Genomic DNA, 16,001 nt, shown 5'->3' with positions numbered 1-16,001 from the left:
TTGTATAATTTGTAAAGTAAATTGTAAGGTAATATTAGCTTTCTGATATTGTCGATGAATGTACGATACACAGGGTAGCCAGATGGGACTATTAATTTTTACACGAATATTAATTTCTTTTTTCATGTTAATACGATTTATTTCACTTCTAACCAATCATACTCGTAAACATGTGTGTGTTTCCGCTACGTTTTGCCATGTAATCACTACGTAAACGGCTAAAAATTTATATATTTGAATCATTTGCCTCATTAGCCACTACCAATGGTACATTCTATAGAATGCATGTATATACACATATATACACTAAAATTGTCAAATTTTAGCTTAAACTTCTCCACGCCGATTTCATTTTTCTCCAAAAATATTGCGAACATATAATAAAATTGAATATGTTAACACCTGTACAAATATTGCTAAAACTATTGAAGTTATCAAAATAGTAAATATAAGTAGTCGAAATATCAATAAACTAAACGAATTTGAAACTGCTTAAATTATTCGCTATATATTATTATTTTCTGGATAAGTCCACATACTATAGTATTCAGATGAATTGATAAGTCGGAAAGAAGGCGCCTATTTTATACTGGAATGTAAATTGCATGTCTTTACTAGAATACTGGAATTAAATATTTCTAACGTCCTTATTTTGTTATTAATTAACAAGTTTCAGGATGGGTATAAACATAAGTTACCCATTCTAAGACAAAAGTTACTGTAATAAGTTTTCAAATTACCTAATGTTTAATGAATTACAAATTAGGGGATAGTATAATTTAAATAATATGAGGCTCCTAGTATTTGTTTGAAAATTATTTTAATTACCTATTTCTGTATTATTAACATTAAGGTTATATTTTTCCAAGACAATTTGACAATACTAATGTCAAAATAGATTCAGAAGTCACTAATATTAATATTATCAAAATGATGGCATGTTGTTACACTGGAAAGGAGAGAACAAGTTGTTACTTTGTTACCTAATTGGATCGTACTCGTGAATAATTTATTTAATAATTAATTGATAACAAATATCTTTAGCAGATATTTCAGTGTGAGGTCAATAAGGACTATTAATTTACAAAATTATATATTTCAGCTGAAGTATAATTCGTGGAATGACGTCCCTGTTGTGGTTTACCCAAAATGAAAAACAAAATATTTCAATAGCTAAACTAGATTTATAAGATATTTGGCGTTTTTATGAATTGTTTGTCTTTCTTTTTTAAGTTAATTAATATTTTTTTAGAATTAATTATCAATTAGGATCGTGGGAAGGGCTGTAATTAGAGTAGTTATCTAAGGTTATTAAAAAAAAGAGCTTAGTAACAAGAAGGAAGAATTAATGATTTAAAAGAAATACATAATGCTATCAACATTTTAATTTTATAAGTAATTATCTATTATGTGATAAGAATATTGCTAAATGTTTTTTTAATAATTTCTTTATGTATGATATGTTATGATATGATAATCAGTCGAATAGCATTTGAGCACAATCCAAAATATTAAGAACGTTGCGTCAAACGTGAGAGCTTCTTGAAAGAAGCCTCACATACGTATACCTATCATTGTTTGAAAACAATGATAGGTATACGTAGACTACTGTCTATCATTGTACCGTAGATATCTGTATAATGTAATACAAATTGTACTTTATTGCGTAACAGGGAAATGGTACTCTAACAGCTTTTGATATTAAGACGATTTTGAGAAAAATCATAGATATGTATTACATATTGTCAGTATGTTATATGAGGAATCTATTATAATTGGAATTTAGTAAATTGAGGATTTGATATTTAAACAAGCACTTAAATTATGATACGAGTAGAAATCGGATATATTTGGGAAGTTATTAGTTCATGAGAAATACGTGTAAGTGGTTTCAGCAGAGTTCAACGATATCAACTAGATAAGTCCTTACTACAACAGTATTCAAATGTGGCTCTAAATAACGCTTCACTAACTAACATAGAACTCAAATAATAACACGAGTACAGTACATCTAGCCTAGTAGAGAATTAATATGGTAAATAATTAAGTATTTAAAATGTAAGTAATAAGAGTACATAGATTTGAAATAGTTGACTTTTAGTTTATTTTTTAGTTACGTATAAAAGTGAAGGTTCTAGATTCATCATTATTTTTAATACATTTTTCTTTTCTTTACGATTTTATTATAATTATGTCAAAAATATTCTTAATATAATGTAATATATAATATAACTAATGTCTTTAAATTCTCTTATGTCATTAAACTTCATGTATATTGAAAGCACAAAAAGCGCTGTAGTCCTATTTTAGTAGACTGTGAAACAATAAGCGAAGCAATATCGAAATTGTATTCACTCACAGTCCGTTAACAAACTGCAGCATGCTGACTGCACCGTCAGACAGGTTAGTCGAAACGCTATGCAATGGATCGCCGAAAAGTCAGAACGATTCCAACGCTTTTTTTTTAGCGAGAGAATTAATTTTCACCGGCAGTGAGGGACGGTTTCACGAGTCACGTTCAACTTCAGCTTTATAGCAAAGCAGTGCGCGAATGGCTAATCGATTGATTAATTTTCACGCCATTTGAACACAAAATTCTTGTGGAATGCAAGTATTGGAATTTGTAATACTTTCTCGAGCGTGTTCCTGGCATGTTATAATAATAGTCTAAACGATTCTTATTTATTGATTAAGAACGAGTTACTAAGTATTTGATCAAATGTAGGTATTTCAGAGATTTACTGTTGTTCGATAGCTGATTTATTTCGGATTAAGCCGGTTACTTTGGGTTAATTAAACGCTGAACTTACATAATTCCTCGTTATCACGGGACGGCGCGTTCGTTCTTAAATCAATCAATTTTCACTAAGGAAACCCTTGTTACTGTCTAAGTAGTCTAGCTTCTAACCGAGCGGAAAGTTAATTTTATGCCTAATAATAATTTTTATTCTATTCTATTATATTTTTATATATTTTATTATATTTTTCATTTTATTATGTGACTTAGATAGCAAATTACCGACCAAACCGTCAGCTTGATGGAAAGTGATAACTATAACATGGATATTACAGAATATATATATATATATATATATATATATATATATATATATATATATATATATATATATATATATATATATATATATATATATATATATATATATATAGACACTCTTGATAACGTTCACATCTTGTCTTTCTGAGGAATATAGAAAGCAATATATCTTTGTATTGTATAATTTTGTATTCTATAAAGTTCTCGAAGGATTAGCAAGTTGAAGTGGAAGTAGTAATATAGCTCACAATATAGACAACCGATGGGGAAGAAAGATTCTTGAGTGACGACCTCGTACAGACAAACGCAGTGAAATACAACTCCCAACTAGATGGATTGACAGCCTCAAATGCATTGCAGAAAGTTAGTAGATGCGGGTGGCTAACGGCAGTTTATGGTGAAAACAATAGCAGGGAACAAATAATGGCTGAGATGATGATTCTGTAATTTACTGCAAAATTCATGTCACAGTCATACAAGTACAGATGATTCACAATAGAAATACAAGTGAGTCAGAGTTGCTCTTGCAGGCAATTTTGAAATTACCCTCTGGTAAATATAGACACGAATAGTAATAATATACATGGAAAATGCCTTGAAAGTGACAAAATGATGACAAAGGTGTTATGTTTCTATATCATGTTATATTTTACTATTTAAATGAAAACATAGTCATGCAAACAAAGCAACATGACTGCAGAACACTCACTCATATTCTAAATGTGAATTTGAATTTATTTCTTATCTCATGATGTCTTGAGATCAATTGTTAATGCTCAATAATCATGAAATTGGATATATAATACCTATACGAATAGTAGTAGAGAGTAGTAAATCGAGAGAACTGCTGGCAATATTCAAAATACAAAAAGAAAAAAAATCTAACAGCAAAAGGCATGAATAATTGAAGTAAATTATTTCAATTATATTTAAGAGATTTTTTAATTTGAGTTGCAATTTGACTATTTTTTAACTTGCAGCAGTGACGCACCCTTTATCTTTATTTTTCCTTTATATCGTTACTTTATTATGTTTATGAAGCTACAACAGAAATTTTCTTATGATTTATTTTTATCTTTAGAAATTTTAGAATTTGAAGTAATCAAAGTACCATTTATGCATAAGAAACACTGTCTTTCAATTGTTCATATTATAATAAAAAGCTTTTTCATTTCATCAATATTCAGATATTGTAACGTAAAATTCACTGAACACAAAATTAAATAGATAACGTCGTAAATACCAATGATTCCCAATGAGCATTTCAATCGATCCCGAGATTAAGTCCTGTGCTGGCCAACAGGAAACTGGAGTGTGATCGATTCATACGAATCGAGTAGAAGCGGCACTGGCGGCACCGCAACAAATTGAAATTGATACCATCGGTGGGCAGTGGCTGCCGGATATTACGAATGTCAAGTGCAATCACGCATTTGCTCGTTATCGCCTGATGCCGTGTCTAACACTTTGTTAGGTAACTCGTCCCAAATCACAATATCTCGAACGATGTATTGAAAGCCCGTCTGGATTTTCAATTCAATTTATGTCTATTAGGTATTTTGTGGAATCGTTTTCAATGCGATTTTATTAATGGAAAATTAAAATATTAATGTTTGCAATATTAATAATATAACGATTATATTTCTTTATGTTATTCGAAGTAAGGGCTTTATTGTAGTGCAGGGATTTAAAGATATAAAATACATATATTAAGGTTTTTTTATATGGGTTATTTATATAGAGATAATATAAAATAATTTACAAGGTAGGAAAAAATACTGAGTTTCTTAGCTAATTTTCGCGTCAGTGACCAAAAAGGTTAATACTCGTTTGTATTTTGAACCTGTTAAAAATCATTTATTATAAATGAAACTCAGGAGCGAAGAGGAACTAAATATTTATTAATTAATGGAAATTTTTAAATTCCAAAAAAAACTCTCATTATACCTAAATATTACTAGGGTTAAATTTTCGCAATTATACAACTATAAAAAGCTATGAAATATCATATGTTTGTAGGCTATTATCCACTTTACATTTTCATATAGCAGAAAAATAAATACGCTATTTTAGTGTCATGTTTGATAATTCTGTTTACATAGAGACAGTGAAAGAAACATTATGAACATTGTACATTGCAATAATTTTTTTTAATTTTAATAAGACATTGACATCTAGAGATAGTAAATATTTCTCTATCGTCATTTTATGTATGTACCTAGACCTATATATATCTTCACATCAACCCCTATATGTTATTCAACGTTTCTACGAAACTTAAAGTACTCATATCATATTTTTTCTATCCACTCCATTTAATCTCCTTACATAAGATTACAAGAATCTCATTATCTATATAATATATACAAAATACTTTAAATAAAAAAGTAGGAACATTTAATGGTTATCCATACATGTAAAACAAATGTTTATCAAGAGAATCCATCCCTAACATTAACCCTATCGATACAATAAAACAGGGTGTTTATTTTTATTTTACTACCTACCTATTCATTAATTAGGGTACTTTCCCTTCATGGTCCGCTTGTTTCTTTCACCTTATTTACTAAAGTAAATTAAAAGCTCTATTCTACTAATACTATGTGACTGTTTGTAAATAAAAATGGCATGAAGTTTTTCAATGAATAACATTTGGTACGCAGATGAACCATATTCACGATTAATACTCAGTATACTTATGCAAGGTGTAGATTACGGTTAGTATTTTTATATCTGTATATATAACAATTATTTTAATGAATATTAACAGCACTGTTTATTCATTGGTCCAACGTTATGAAAGGTTTCCCTTGGAGACATAATTCAGTACCCTTTGTGCATATTTTTTGTGACTTGGTGCTACTTATTAAGGTAAAAACCTTCGTGCTACAAAACCGTTAGTCATATTCATTATCGTTGTATAAATTATAGCTTCATACACAATTATTGTATAGTTTAGGGACAAAACCGTGGCGTTGTGCGTGATTCATAAAATTTAATGTAAATCGTCGCTGACATCTGATAACCTGGTAATGATATTGCATTGATTTTATCTAGCTAATTTCCATTTTGCTGGATAAACGATATTTTGTAATGGAACAAGAATTGTTTTAGTTACGCTCCGATATAAATAATGCCGTATTAATTTTCGTATTCGTTTTTGGATTGAAATAGGTCATTGATTGATAGTATTATACGAATTCGTTTAACAATATAGTATACATTCTATAGTTATTCTTCTGTTGGATATTTTTATTTCTTCTATAGTGAATTTTGTGCGATAATACAGTTAAATGTTTTGTTGTTGCGGCACAAATTATTGGTACCATTTTTTCTAGGCTTCTTTTGAGGAGATCTTAAAAGCATGTGGCATAAAAATAATACATCATCAGAAGAACATAATATTTGCGTCTTTTATTGGTTATCGTAGCTACTCGGCTGCTATCACGGCTCTCGTTATTGATTGCTTAATATAAGAGTAGAGTAGGATGTCAACACAAGTGACATCTACGATAAGGAACCTTGTTCTTAGAAGATCATCGTCATTCCGATCGGACTCTTAACATCCGAGTGCAATATGTTTGGTGTCAAGTACGCAGGGATGAACATTGTTTTTACTATATACTAAATTTTATGTAATTTTTTTCTTTGTACAGGTTGAAATTTAAATAACTAGCATATTTATAGTTCAGGTAAATATACCTGCTACATATTGATTAAACACTTTTATTCTCTTATACTGTTTTAATTGTTCGTATCATGTTAGTATACAAGGCCAAGTTTTTATGTTTTTCAATAATAATATATATTTGTGTATGTATGCTACATAAAATTAAAAATTAACTCACTATTCAAGTTCAAATAATGGATAGATTATAACAATAGATATAAACCGAATAACTTTGCTAAATAGATAAGTTACTGGAACTCTAATCGGTCGAATACAATGGTAGATAATAATCCATAATACCGCAATGTATTTTCTATTTAGTTTAATTCATTTGTCATAACAGTGATACGAAGTCCTTAAACTCATCTGTACAGTTCCATAATATTTTCTCAGATATAAGTAAAAAATAAATAAGAAGAGAAAATTAACAGTTTGAACATATTTATGGGTGTCTTACTGTGCTACTACTTTTTGATATTTTCATATTTCCTATTCTCCCTATTTTTCATGCAATAATAAAATAACAGCGAAGGTATAGCAGTGTTCAGAACACACGTGTCAGCATAAATATAATATGTTTAGCGTAAGAGAACTCGGATCCAATATCGAGATCTTATAATCGACGTGTTAGATTATTTCCACTTCACGAAGAGTGCTTTGAAATTGAATTATTGAAATAAACTAGCAAATTAGCAGTTGATATTTAAAAATAGAACGGAACTCCGGATAGAAATCCAATAATACAATTAGATATAGGTAAACAAAAAGTTAATGCTTTATTTTAGTTCTTGTTCCGAGTGCTCTATAGATAATATTGGCGCGCCATTTCCATGCTGACTTCTTTACTTTTCAGTGGGATACTCGGTCTAACGTCGTATGCAGCTATCGGATTCGTTTAACACGTGACTGGACACCGGCCGTAGTTTAATGGCCTCGTATATGTAAAGGACAGCGCGGTCTCCGTCCAACCAATTTGCAATAAAACAATATGGCGTGCCGCCCAGGGCCCAGCACACGCCAGCTTGTGGCGTCGCGTTGCCAACCTCTTGTTGTATTTTATATTTATCCGAACTGCGAACCCATTAGCCGCGACCTCTTTGTCTCACATTACAAAATGTTATGTCCCTATGCTATGATAACATTAATCTGCAATACAAAAAGTATTTTACTGAAAATTTGCAGTAAATAGTATGAATGTTTTAGACGTGCTTGCAGATAAAAAGGCGAATGCAAGGTAAACTAATTATCATGCACCAGGGGAAGATAGGATTAAAATAACTTTTAATGATCCCTTCCCTTTAATATTCATAGAATGGTACCAACTTAAATTTATAAAGGCGTCTCAGTATGATTTTCTCAGTTCAAAAGCATTTAAATAATCTCCAAGCTGATGAATACGACATCAAAAGAGAAAATAGTATTTGGGAAAAAAGTTGAAATCCAGATTTAAAAGGTTAAGGTAGTTATCTCCGGAGTTCCATTTACGTTTTATGTGTTGATGGGATAAAATAACTTTCTTCACTACGAGTATGTACGTTATATATTGAAATCTCTCAAATTTTAAAGTTATAAAGATCAAAATCAAAATGTATATGTTCAGTTATTTTAAATGAAACTTGGAATAATAACTGTAATTATTTAAATAGACAACAGTGAATTTATATCTAAAGTGTAAAAATAATACGCTTAGCAGTAATAGTAAAGATTTATTTTGTGTTAGTAATATGAAAAGTACGTTACATTTGAAATATGATTAGTACCAACTATTATGATATTTTTATAGTTGTATAGAGATATGTATCTAATGTTGCTATTACATCTGTCTCATAAATTTTACTAAGCGTATCTTAATACTACGTTATGGAATGGGATGCCAATGTTTGTTATAGCAATTATTATCTATCACTATTATTATCGCTTAGATATACTATTATACTTTTTACTAATATTATAACTGTGAAAGTATGTTACGGTATTAAGATATTTAAATGTTTGTTATTAAAATTGCTATACAAATGTTCAAATAATGCTTACATTATTATCATTTGCTGGTCATTGGCCTCTTTTAAAATACGCTATTTTCGAGATTTCACTTCCAGTTATACTTGCATCTAGCCACCCGACGTATGTTGTACCTACTTAGCCACATCGTCCTGTACTAGTCAATTTACAGTCTGCATTATAAAATAACTCGTACGTCAATAGTTGTCGTTTGTAGGATAGATATAACAACCTAATTTTCTAACTGCAAATTTAGAAATAAAGATAAAAAATGAAGAAGTGATAGTAACATCTAGTACCCCTTAATGTGGCCAAATACGTGAGTCATAGATACGAAAATTCAATGAATTCACATAAAATTTTGATAGTAATAATGTAGTACCTAATATTTTACTACTGGACTTAAATATACACAACAATTGCATTGCCCGTAAACCTAATAAATACAGATTGGATGTCCATTTTGAGCAGAAAATTGTATTCCTCTTACGTCGCTGGTTGAATGTCTCTCTTATACGTGTACAGTGTATAGATGTAACCGCCATTGCCCGATGTTTACATAAGACACGAATATTTTCCTTGAATAGAACGAGTACCAACGCCATTTGAATATTCAGAAATGAAGTTCCCCTCCATAAAACGTACTACGTGTTCAGTTAAGTAGATAAGAGTTGGTAATTTGCTTATATATTTTATATATTGTTTACAACAATAAAAGAGTATTTATATTATATCATCTTGTAACTTCTGTAATTCTCTATCGATAAAAAAATAAATAAACCTACAATCTGAAAGACTGACTGATTGTATAAATACAAAAGGGAAATACTATTTCATACAACATGACAGTATAGTCCTTGTTCTTATGGTATGGTCACTCCACCAATTTTTGATTTGAGTTGACTTTAGAGTTAGTTCCTCTATATGGCTTAATAATAATAACCATTATAAATTAAAGAGAAGAAAGTCACAAAGGTACTACCATATACTCTAGTTTCCTCTCACTCTTTCACCACTGCAAACTTAATACTCAATTTAATTCAATATTTGTTAGAGAAATATAGAAGATATAATATTTACGAGGTGCGAAAAAGATAACTAGCTGGTCTTACATTTTTCGACTGTGGTGAATACTGGTGGTTTCGCACTAACCTTATATATTCATAAGGGACAATTTAGTTAATCAACAATATCACAATGCGATGTTGATATCTATGTGTACCAAATATTATAAATGTATGCGCATGTACTGCTGATAGACTGGCAATGCAATCACAAATAAAAACGAGCATGTAAATGATTACACTAGTGTGCGTGTTTTGTAAATGTGTTTCAAGGCTTGAAATTATATACAAATATATACTAAAAATGAAACATTATATAACGTTATTTGAGCATAAAATGTTAGTTGTCTAAGCAAGCTATAATAATAATCGTAATCATCATTATCATTACTTATGGTATTTTACCGTTGTTTTAGATTATCGAAAATTTTTATGGTCTACATCTACGTATACTATAACTATCAGTGATTATAATATCAGCCTTTAACTGTCCACTGCTGAACATGAACACCCCCCTTGGGGGTTAGCCAGTAGTTGTCATGCTTGGTAGGCGACCGCAGGCAGACCGCTTGGTAACCGCAGTAAGGCTTTAGAGGTGTTTTAAGAGGGATGCTGCTGCTCATCTCTCGCCTTTGCTTAGTCGATTCTTACGATACCTAAACTCTTATATTAACAAATACTTAGTATTGTGATAAATAAAATTAACATTTGCTTTTTTTTTTCGAAATTTGATTACATTGTTTTGCAATGAACAACTGCACTGATTTTTCAGTCACGCTTTTACTGCAATTCATAAAGCAAACTCACAAAGAATTTTTTAGTATTCAATTGTAATAATAATTTAGTAGTTATATAAATATATTTTGGACGCATGAGCCGTGACGAGTTTTAAACAAAACCTTGATGTTTGTATTTCAATAATTATAAAATGTCGTTATGTAATGAATTAAATATACAGCTACGTATGTAACTAACTAGTTAGTGGAGTCTGTGGAATGAGTGTTTTTTGTTATAATGTTGTTTTATTTATATTGTATAAAAAAAAAAAAAAAAAACAGAGCAACAACCAAACGCAGATAGCGTCTTATATTTGTTTAGAAGTCAATTATTTAGAAAAAAAATATCGTAATTGCAAAAAAAAAGACATCGTAATGTGATAAATAATAGTAAACAAAAATATATAGCAAAAATATCTACTACGTCCCAGTCTACCAAAATAAATGTGTAAGCTTACATATATATTTGTGAAAAACATATTATATGCTTTTAGTTTGTCGAAAAACGTCGTGTATCATCATAAACCCCATGTAGGTCATCTACCCTCGTATAGTGTAATAAATATTGCTTAACTGGTACTGGGAGCAGAAAAACGATATTAATAAATATTTTATATTACCAAAATTTCTCCATGTATTTAGTCCTTGAGATTGATTAACTTTGTAAAGAATTTACTCAACATTTATCTTATTATAATTATGATAATGAAGATCTGTTATTTTTTATTCTCGAAAACTAATGGGTATTTTCTTTTTTTTCAGATTTACATTATCAACCAAGACCACCTGCTCCTGAAGGTAAGTCTTCAATGAGATAATACATATATGTATTTATTGAGAAAAATATGAACAAAAAATATCAAACTTGTATACAGGTAATCTCAGTATAATATTAACATCATCATCATTTCAGTCATTAACTGTACACTGCTGAACATAAGCCTTCTGCGTAAAGGGAGTTTTGCTAGTAGTTGCCACGCTTGGTAGATGGATTGGTAATGGCAGCGAGGTCTTTAGAGACATTTTAAGAGGCTGCTGCCCATTTCTCTACCATTAAGTTCCCTTAGTCACTTCTTACTACACCCACAGGAAAGGAAGGAATAACCTATTCCATTCCGGGACTACATGGCTACACATTAACATACACGGACAATATTTTTGTAATAGTTTATTGATTGATCAATAATTGAGTAAACTATTGATCAATCAATAAATTATTTACACAAAGATAGGTATAGTTAATGAACTTGCTTGATTTTCTTGATATAATATTAAAATTTTTTGGAGTTTTGTTGCATAATAATATCCAAAATGAAGATATCTGCAGAAGAACCAAAATGATTGGTATAGTTTGAAGAATTAGAAAGCTATAACGACTTGTACGACGAATTGAATCAGTTATATGACTTGAAATATCCACAACCGATAACTTTCATATATTGCAGATAATTAAAAATTGTGTGATAATAAACAACTGATTTTAATTGTGACAAACAGATTATTTTATTCTAAAATTTAAATTAATATATAATAATATTAAAACTATATTAAAATTATAAAATTTCTAAGAAAACAATCTGTCAACAATAAAAAATATCTTTTCAGATAAAAAATAATTTTCCTAATCGGTTTAGAACTGACGGAGTTATGAGTTACCTATATAAACATAAAAAACACAACCGAATTGAGAACCTCCTTTTTGTTTTTATTTTATCACTAAAGTGGCATACAGCCCATCTAATGGTAAACAGTCACTGTAATCTACGGATGCCTGCAACATTAGGGGTATCATGTGTGCATTGCCGACCCTATAGAAACCTTAACATACCCTTTTTAAAAAACCTCAGAATGTAGTCTCTAGGGTAAACCTTGGCAGGGAGCTCATTCTACAGTCTGAGTGTTCGCATTCATTTGAACTAGATTAAAAATCAATGAGTGTGTTAGATATTTATTTTAAATTATATTAATTTTCTTAAACATCTTGTGTTAAAATGTGTACCTACATTTATTAATAAAAATCAGACTAACTACTTTAAATATAATAAAACGTTAAAATTGTTATTATACCAAATTTGGTAATAAATTATTCTTGTAATGTATATAGAACACTAATTTTTAATTAAATACTTTATAGATAGATAGAGAGATAGATACTCTTTATTGTTTCCTCCAAAAGATTACAATAGTAAACTTATTATAAATATAAATACAAGAAATAATCAAAATGAAAAAACAATTATAATTATTTATTGTCATGATACTTGAATAAAAAGTAGTGAAATTTTAAGAACACGTGGTCTCGCTGACTTGTTTACACGAATTCGGCCCTGTAGATATAAAAGATTGTTATTTGGGTGGGGAGACACTTCTTGTCCAACTGTTGAACAGAGCAGAGCTCCCTAATGTATCAAGAGTGAACAAGTATAGTGAACCACGTGGTCATTATATAAAATATATCACAATTATTGTTGATGTAAGTCTTAAAGAAGCTATATTTAAATAAGTGTCAATGGATTAATAGAAGTTGGGTATTTGTTATATATCAAATATAAAGTAAAATAAGTAAATATATGATTTAATAGTATGATATCTAGATTAAAGGAACTGTAAGAAATTGTGCTTTATTTCTATTTATTACTAAGAGGCTTACAACCTTTATATTGCTAAAGAATATATTATATACATATATGTAAAGTTAGTATTACGTAGTACCCCAGATATCATTTTATATATATATTAAATATTATAAATAATAAATTGCCTTTTTTAATAAGTGCATGGGACTCTAAATGTTTGTTTATACTCAAATCTGATATAAATTACATGAAAATATCCTAATGTCACTGTTAGACAATATTTTTACATAAAATTTGTAAATAAAAACTCCAAAACAATCATTTACATGTAAATTTTGCTTCAGATTCGAAGGACATAGTTGATAGTTTTCAACTCGACTTGTATATTAATATTTATGAACGTTGCTTTTTGTATTCTGGTATTCGTAAAAGTTTTACTATGCACCTACTGTTATTATTTTTTAAAAAAATCACGAGACGTTTTCATAATTTTATATATACGAGTAAAATTCATTTGAAATTATAACATAAAAGTTTAAACAATTGTTATATTTGGAATAGTTTTATAAATAATTCAAACTAATTTAAATTCATATATCCCTCTGTACTTCATAAGACTATATTATAAAAAAAATATTACTATATTTATTTATTTAATTACTCTTCAGTGTATAATATATATACATAAATAAATAAATAATTATGTAAGGAGAACAAAGCAAACATTTATCTTTCAGTCAAGTTCTAAGGGAAGTAAACAAATCCTCTAAATTGGACTTGTTTATTGTGAATTTAAAAATAATGTTCGTAATTCTGTTTGTTATTAATTGTTAAGTTTATTCTAAAATATAGACATAATATGTGCAATATAGATATTATAAACAGTTTTGAACTTTCAAAATTGTAGTGATGAATTTCCTAATTCTCTTCAATTCACATTGCATCCGCCATCATTTTTATCTCCCCCTCCTGTCTCCATTTATCTCAAGCTTCTCTTACAACGATTTGCGTTCTAACATTTTGTTTGTTTCTTACGAAATTGTTATTTCCGGGTGCTTTCTTTTCTTTAAGCGGATTCGTCGAGGGCCTTTTATATAAAAGTCAAGGAAATGAGTTCGCGGTTGAATTCTGATGTTCAATCTTCTCAAGAGACAAACGTAATATTAAGACTAAATTGTCGCCTTCTATCAAATCTGATATAGAATATTTGTACTAAACAGATTCCTGTAAATATGATTGTCTTCGAGGCTTGAAATTGAATAGTATCTTTTGAAGATAATATTTGACGCGAGGTATTTTCTCGTCATTTCAAAATAGTTTTTTAACTACTTATACTGTAAGTACTATGAAACTAATTTATAAGAAAGTTATTGCACATATACAATAGATAGAAAAAGTATAACATATGCATAATTTTTAATATACTAATATTAGATATTAATAAAATATATTTATAGATTCACTTTAGTACTCTTATAGTATAATTTTTAATAACTAATTATATTATATTATATTATATTACGCTATCTTAATTCTTTTAGATCAGAAACTTAATACACACAATTTGTTAAATTTAAGAACGCTAATCCTGGGGGCAAAAATTCAAACAAGTTGTTTATTAAACAAGTTACGAGCATTTTTTCTTGCCGCAATTTAATTCTACGTAAAGTAAAATTTATATGGCGGTTATTCAGATTATATAAGGATATGACTGCAGGCAGGTGAAACCTTTTTACGATTCAAACCTTTCTTTTACTTCACCGCATATCGTGTGATTGGTTTCAATCCAATATAGATAAGCGGGATATTAAAGATCACTTCTTTTATCCCTTATCTGAATAAAATAGATTAGAAGTTACAAATAATTTCGATCAAAAACTTATCATGTTAGTTTGTAATCATGTATATGTACTATTTGACTATCAATATTATTGTAGAGGGAATAATGTGTAGAATAGCGTCCTTACACACGTTGTTTATTTCTTACACTTTCGAAACATCCATGCATACCTACCTACATCTATGCATTTTGTATTTAATTATTATATAGCCCAAGGTCGAGCATAATTTATATGATTATAGCAAAAAAATTAACGTGAAATAGCTGACTTATCATCTAGTAACTTATAAAAGGATATGGATTTATAGATATAAACCTTACGGCTGAAAAGTTTAATCGAGAAGAAAGTCGTAAATTAACTTTTGTCAAACCGCTCTGTGGCTTTGCGTCTGACAATCTCTGCTTGGAATTTTAACTACACGATAGAGATCCGTAATCCCCAAACTCTGCGCTAACATAATGCTGTAGCGAATCGGATGTTCGTATCTTATTTTAGCCCCCTTAATAATTTAGTCACGGTCTTGATTCCCCAGGTGGAAAATTGGAAATTGTGTTATTCTTCACGTAGTTAGCTTGAGAATTACGTCTTTTCAAAGAGTTCACTTTATACCGCTTTGTTCGTTTTAGGATCCCCTCTTATTAGCGCTATTCATATTACAATACAATAAATTTATTCTGATTGAAAACCTGACTGCCAGGCTATGCAGTATTTCGCTTTGTATTTTGAATATCATTCAGTATTCTATATTCACCTGGTATCCATTTTTTACGTGGAGTACAAATAAACAAAGATTTAGTCATAAGGCATCCACGGTAAGGCAACTTATGGTGATGAATTTATTAAAACCTTAGATTAAAACATATATCCATAAATATATTTAAAAAGTATGGATAACTTTTAATTATCTTCTATGTTGTGTCGACCTTTTTTGTTATTTGTATATTTTAGTACTAGTTAAAAAATCCTGTTTGAGGACTCGAATAAATACGCGAGTACTTAGTTAGGTTTTAATGTT

At 29.3% G+C, this 16,001-nt stretch overlaps 1 protein-coding gene across 7 annotated transcripts in view; it reads left to right on the top strand.

Annotated features, from left to right (window-relative positions):
* The window catches only part of LOC113518220 (agrin-like), an 81,716-nt gene that overhangs the window by 14,987 nt on the left and 50,728 nt on the right, over positions 1–16,001 (top strand). For all 7 annotated transcript variants that reach the window (XR_008253741.1, XM_052902471.1, XM_052902477.1 and 4 more), the window contains exon 3: positions 11,332–11,367. Coding sequence is in view for 6 of the 7 variants with exons in the window: in XM_052902471.1 (XP_052758431.1) it covers positions 11,332–11,367 (36 nt within the window). In the remaining variant the exon portion in view is untranslated. The remainder of the gene's footprint in view (positions 1–11,331; positions 11,368–16,001) is intronic.

The sequence above is a fragment of the Galleria mellonella genome, unplaced genomic scaffold (assembly GCF_026898425.1).
Source record: "Galleria mellonella isolate WM207_F2 unplaced genomic scaffold, CSIRO_AGI_GalMel_v1 utg132, whole genome shotgun sequence".
In the NCBI taxonomy this organism is placed as follows: domain Eukaryota; kingdom Metazoa; phylum Arthropoda; class Insecta; order Lepidoptera; family Pyralidae; genus Galleria; species Galleria mellonella.
The sequence above is the reverse complement of the archived record's forward strand: the minus strand, read 5'-3'. Positions and strand labels throughout refer to the sequence as shown.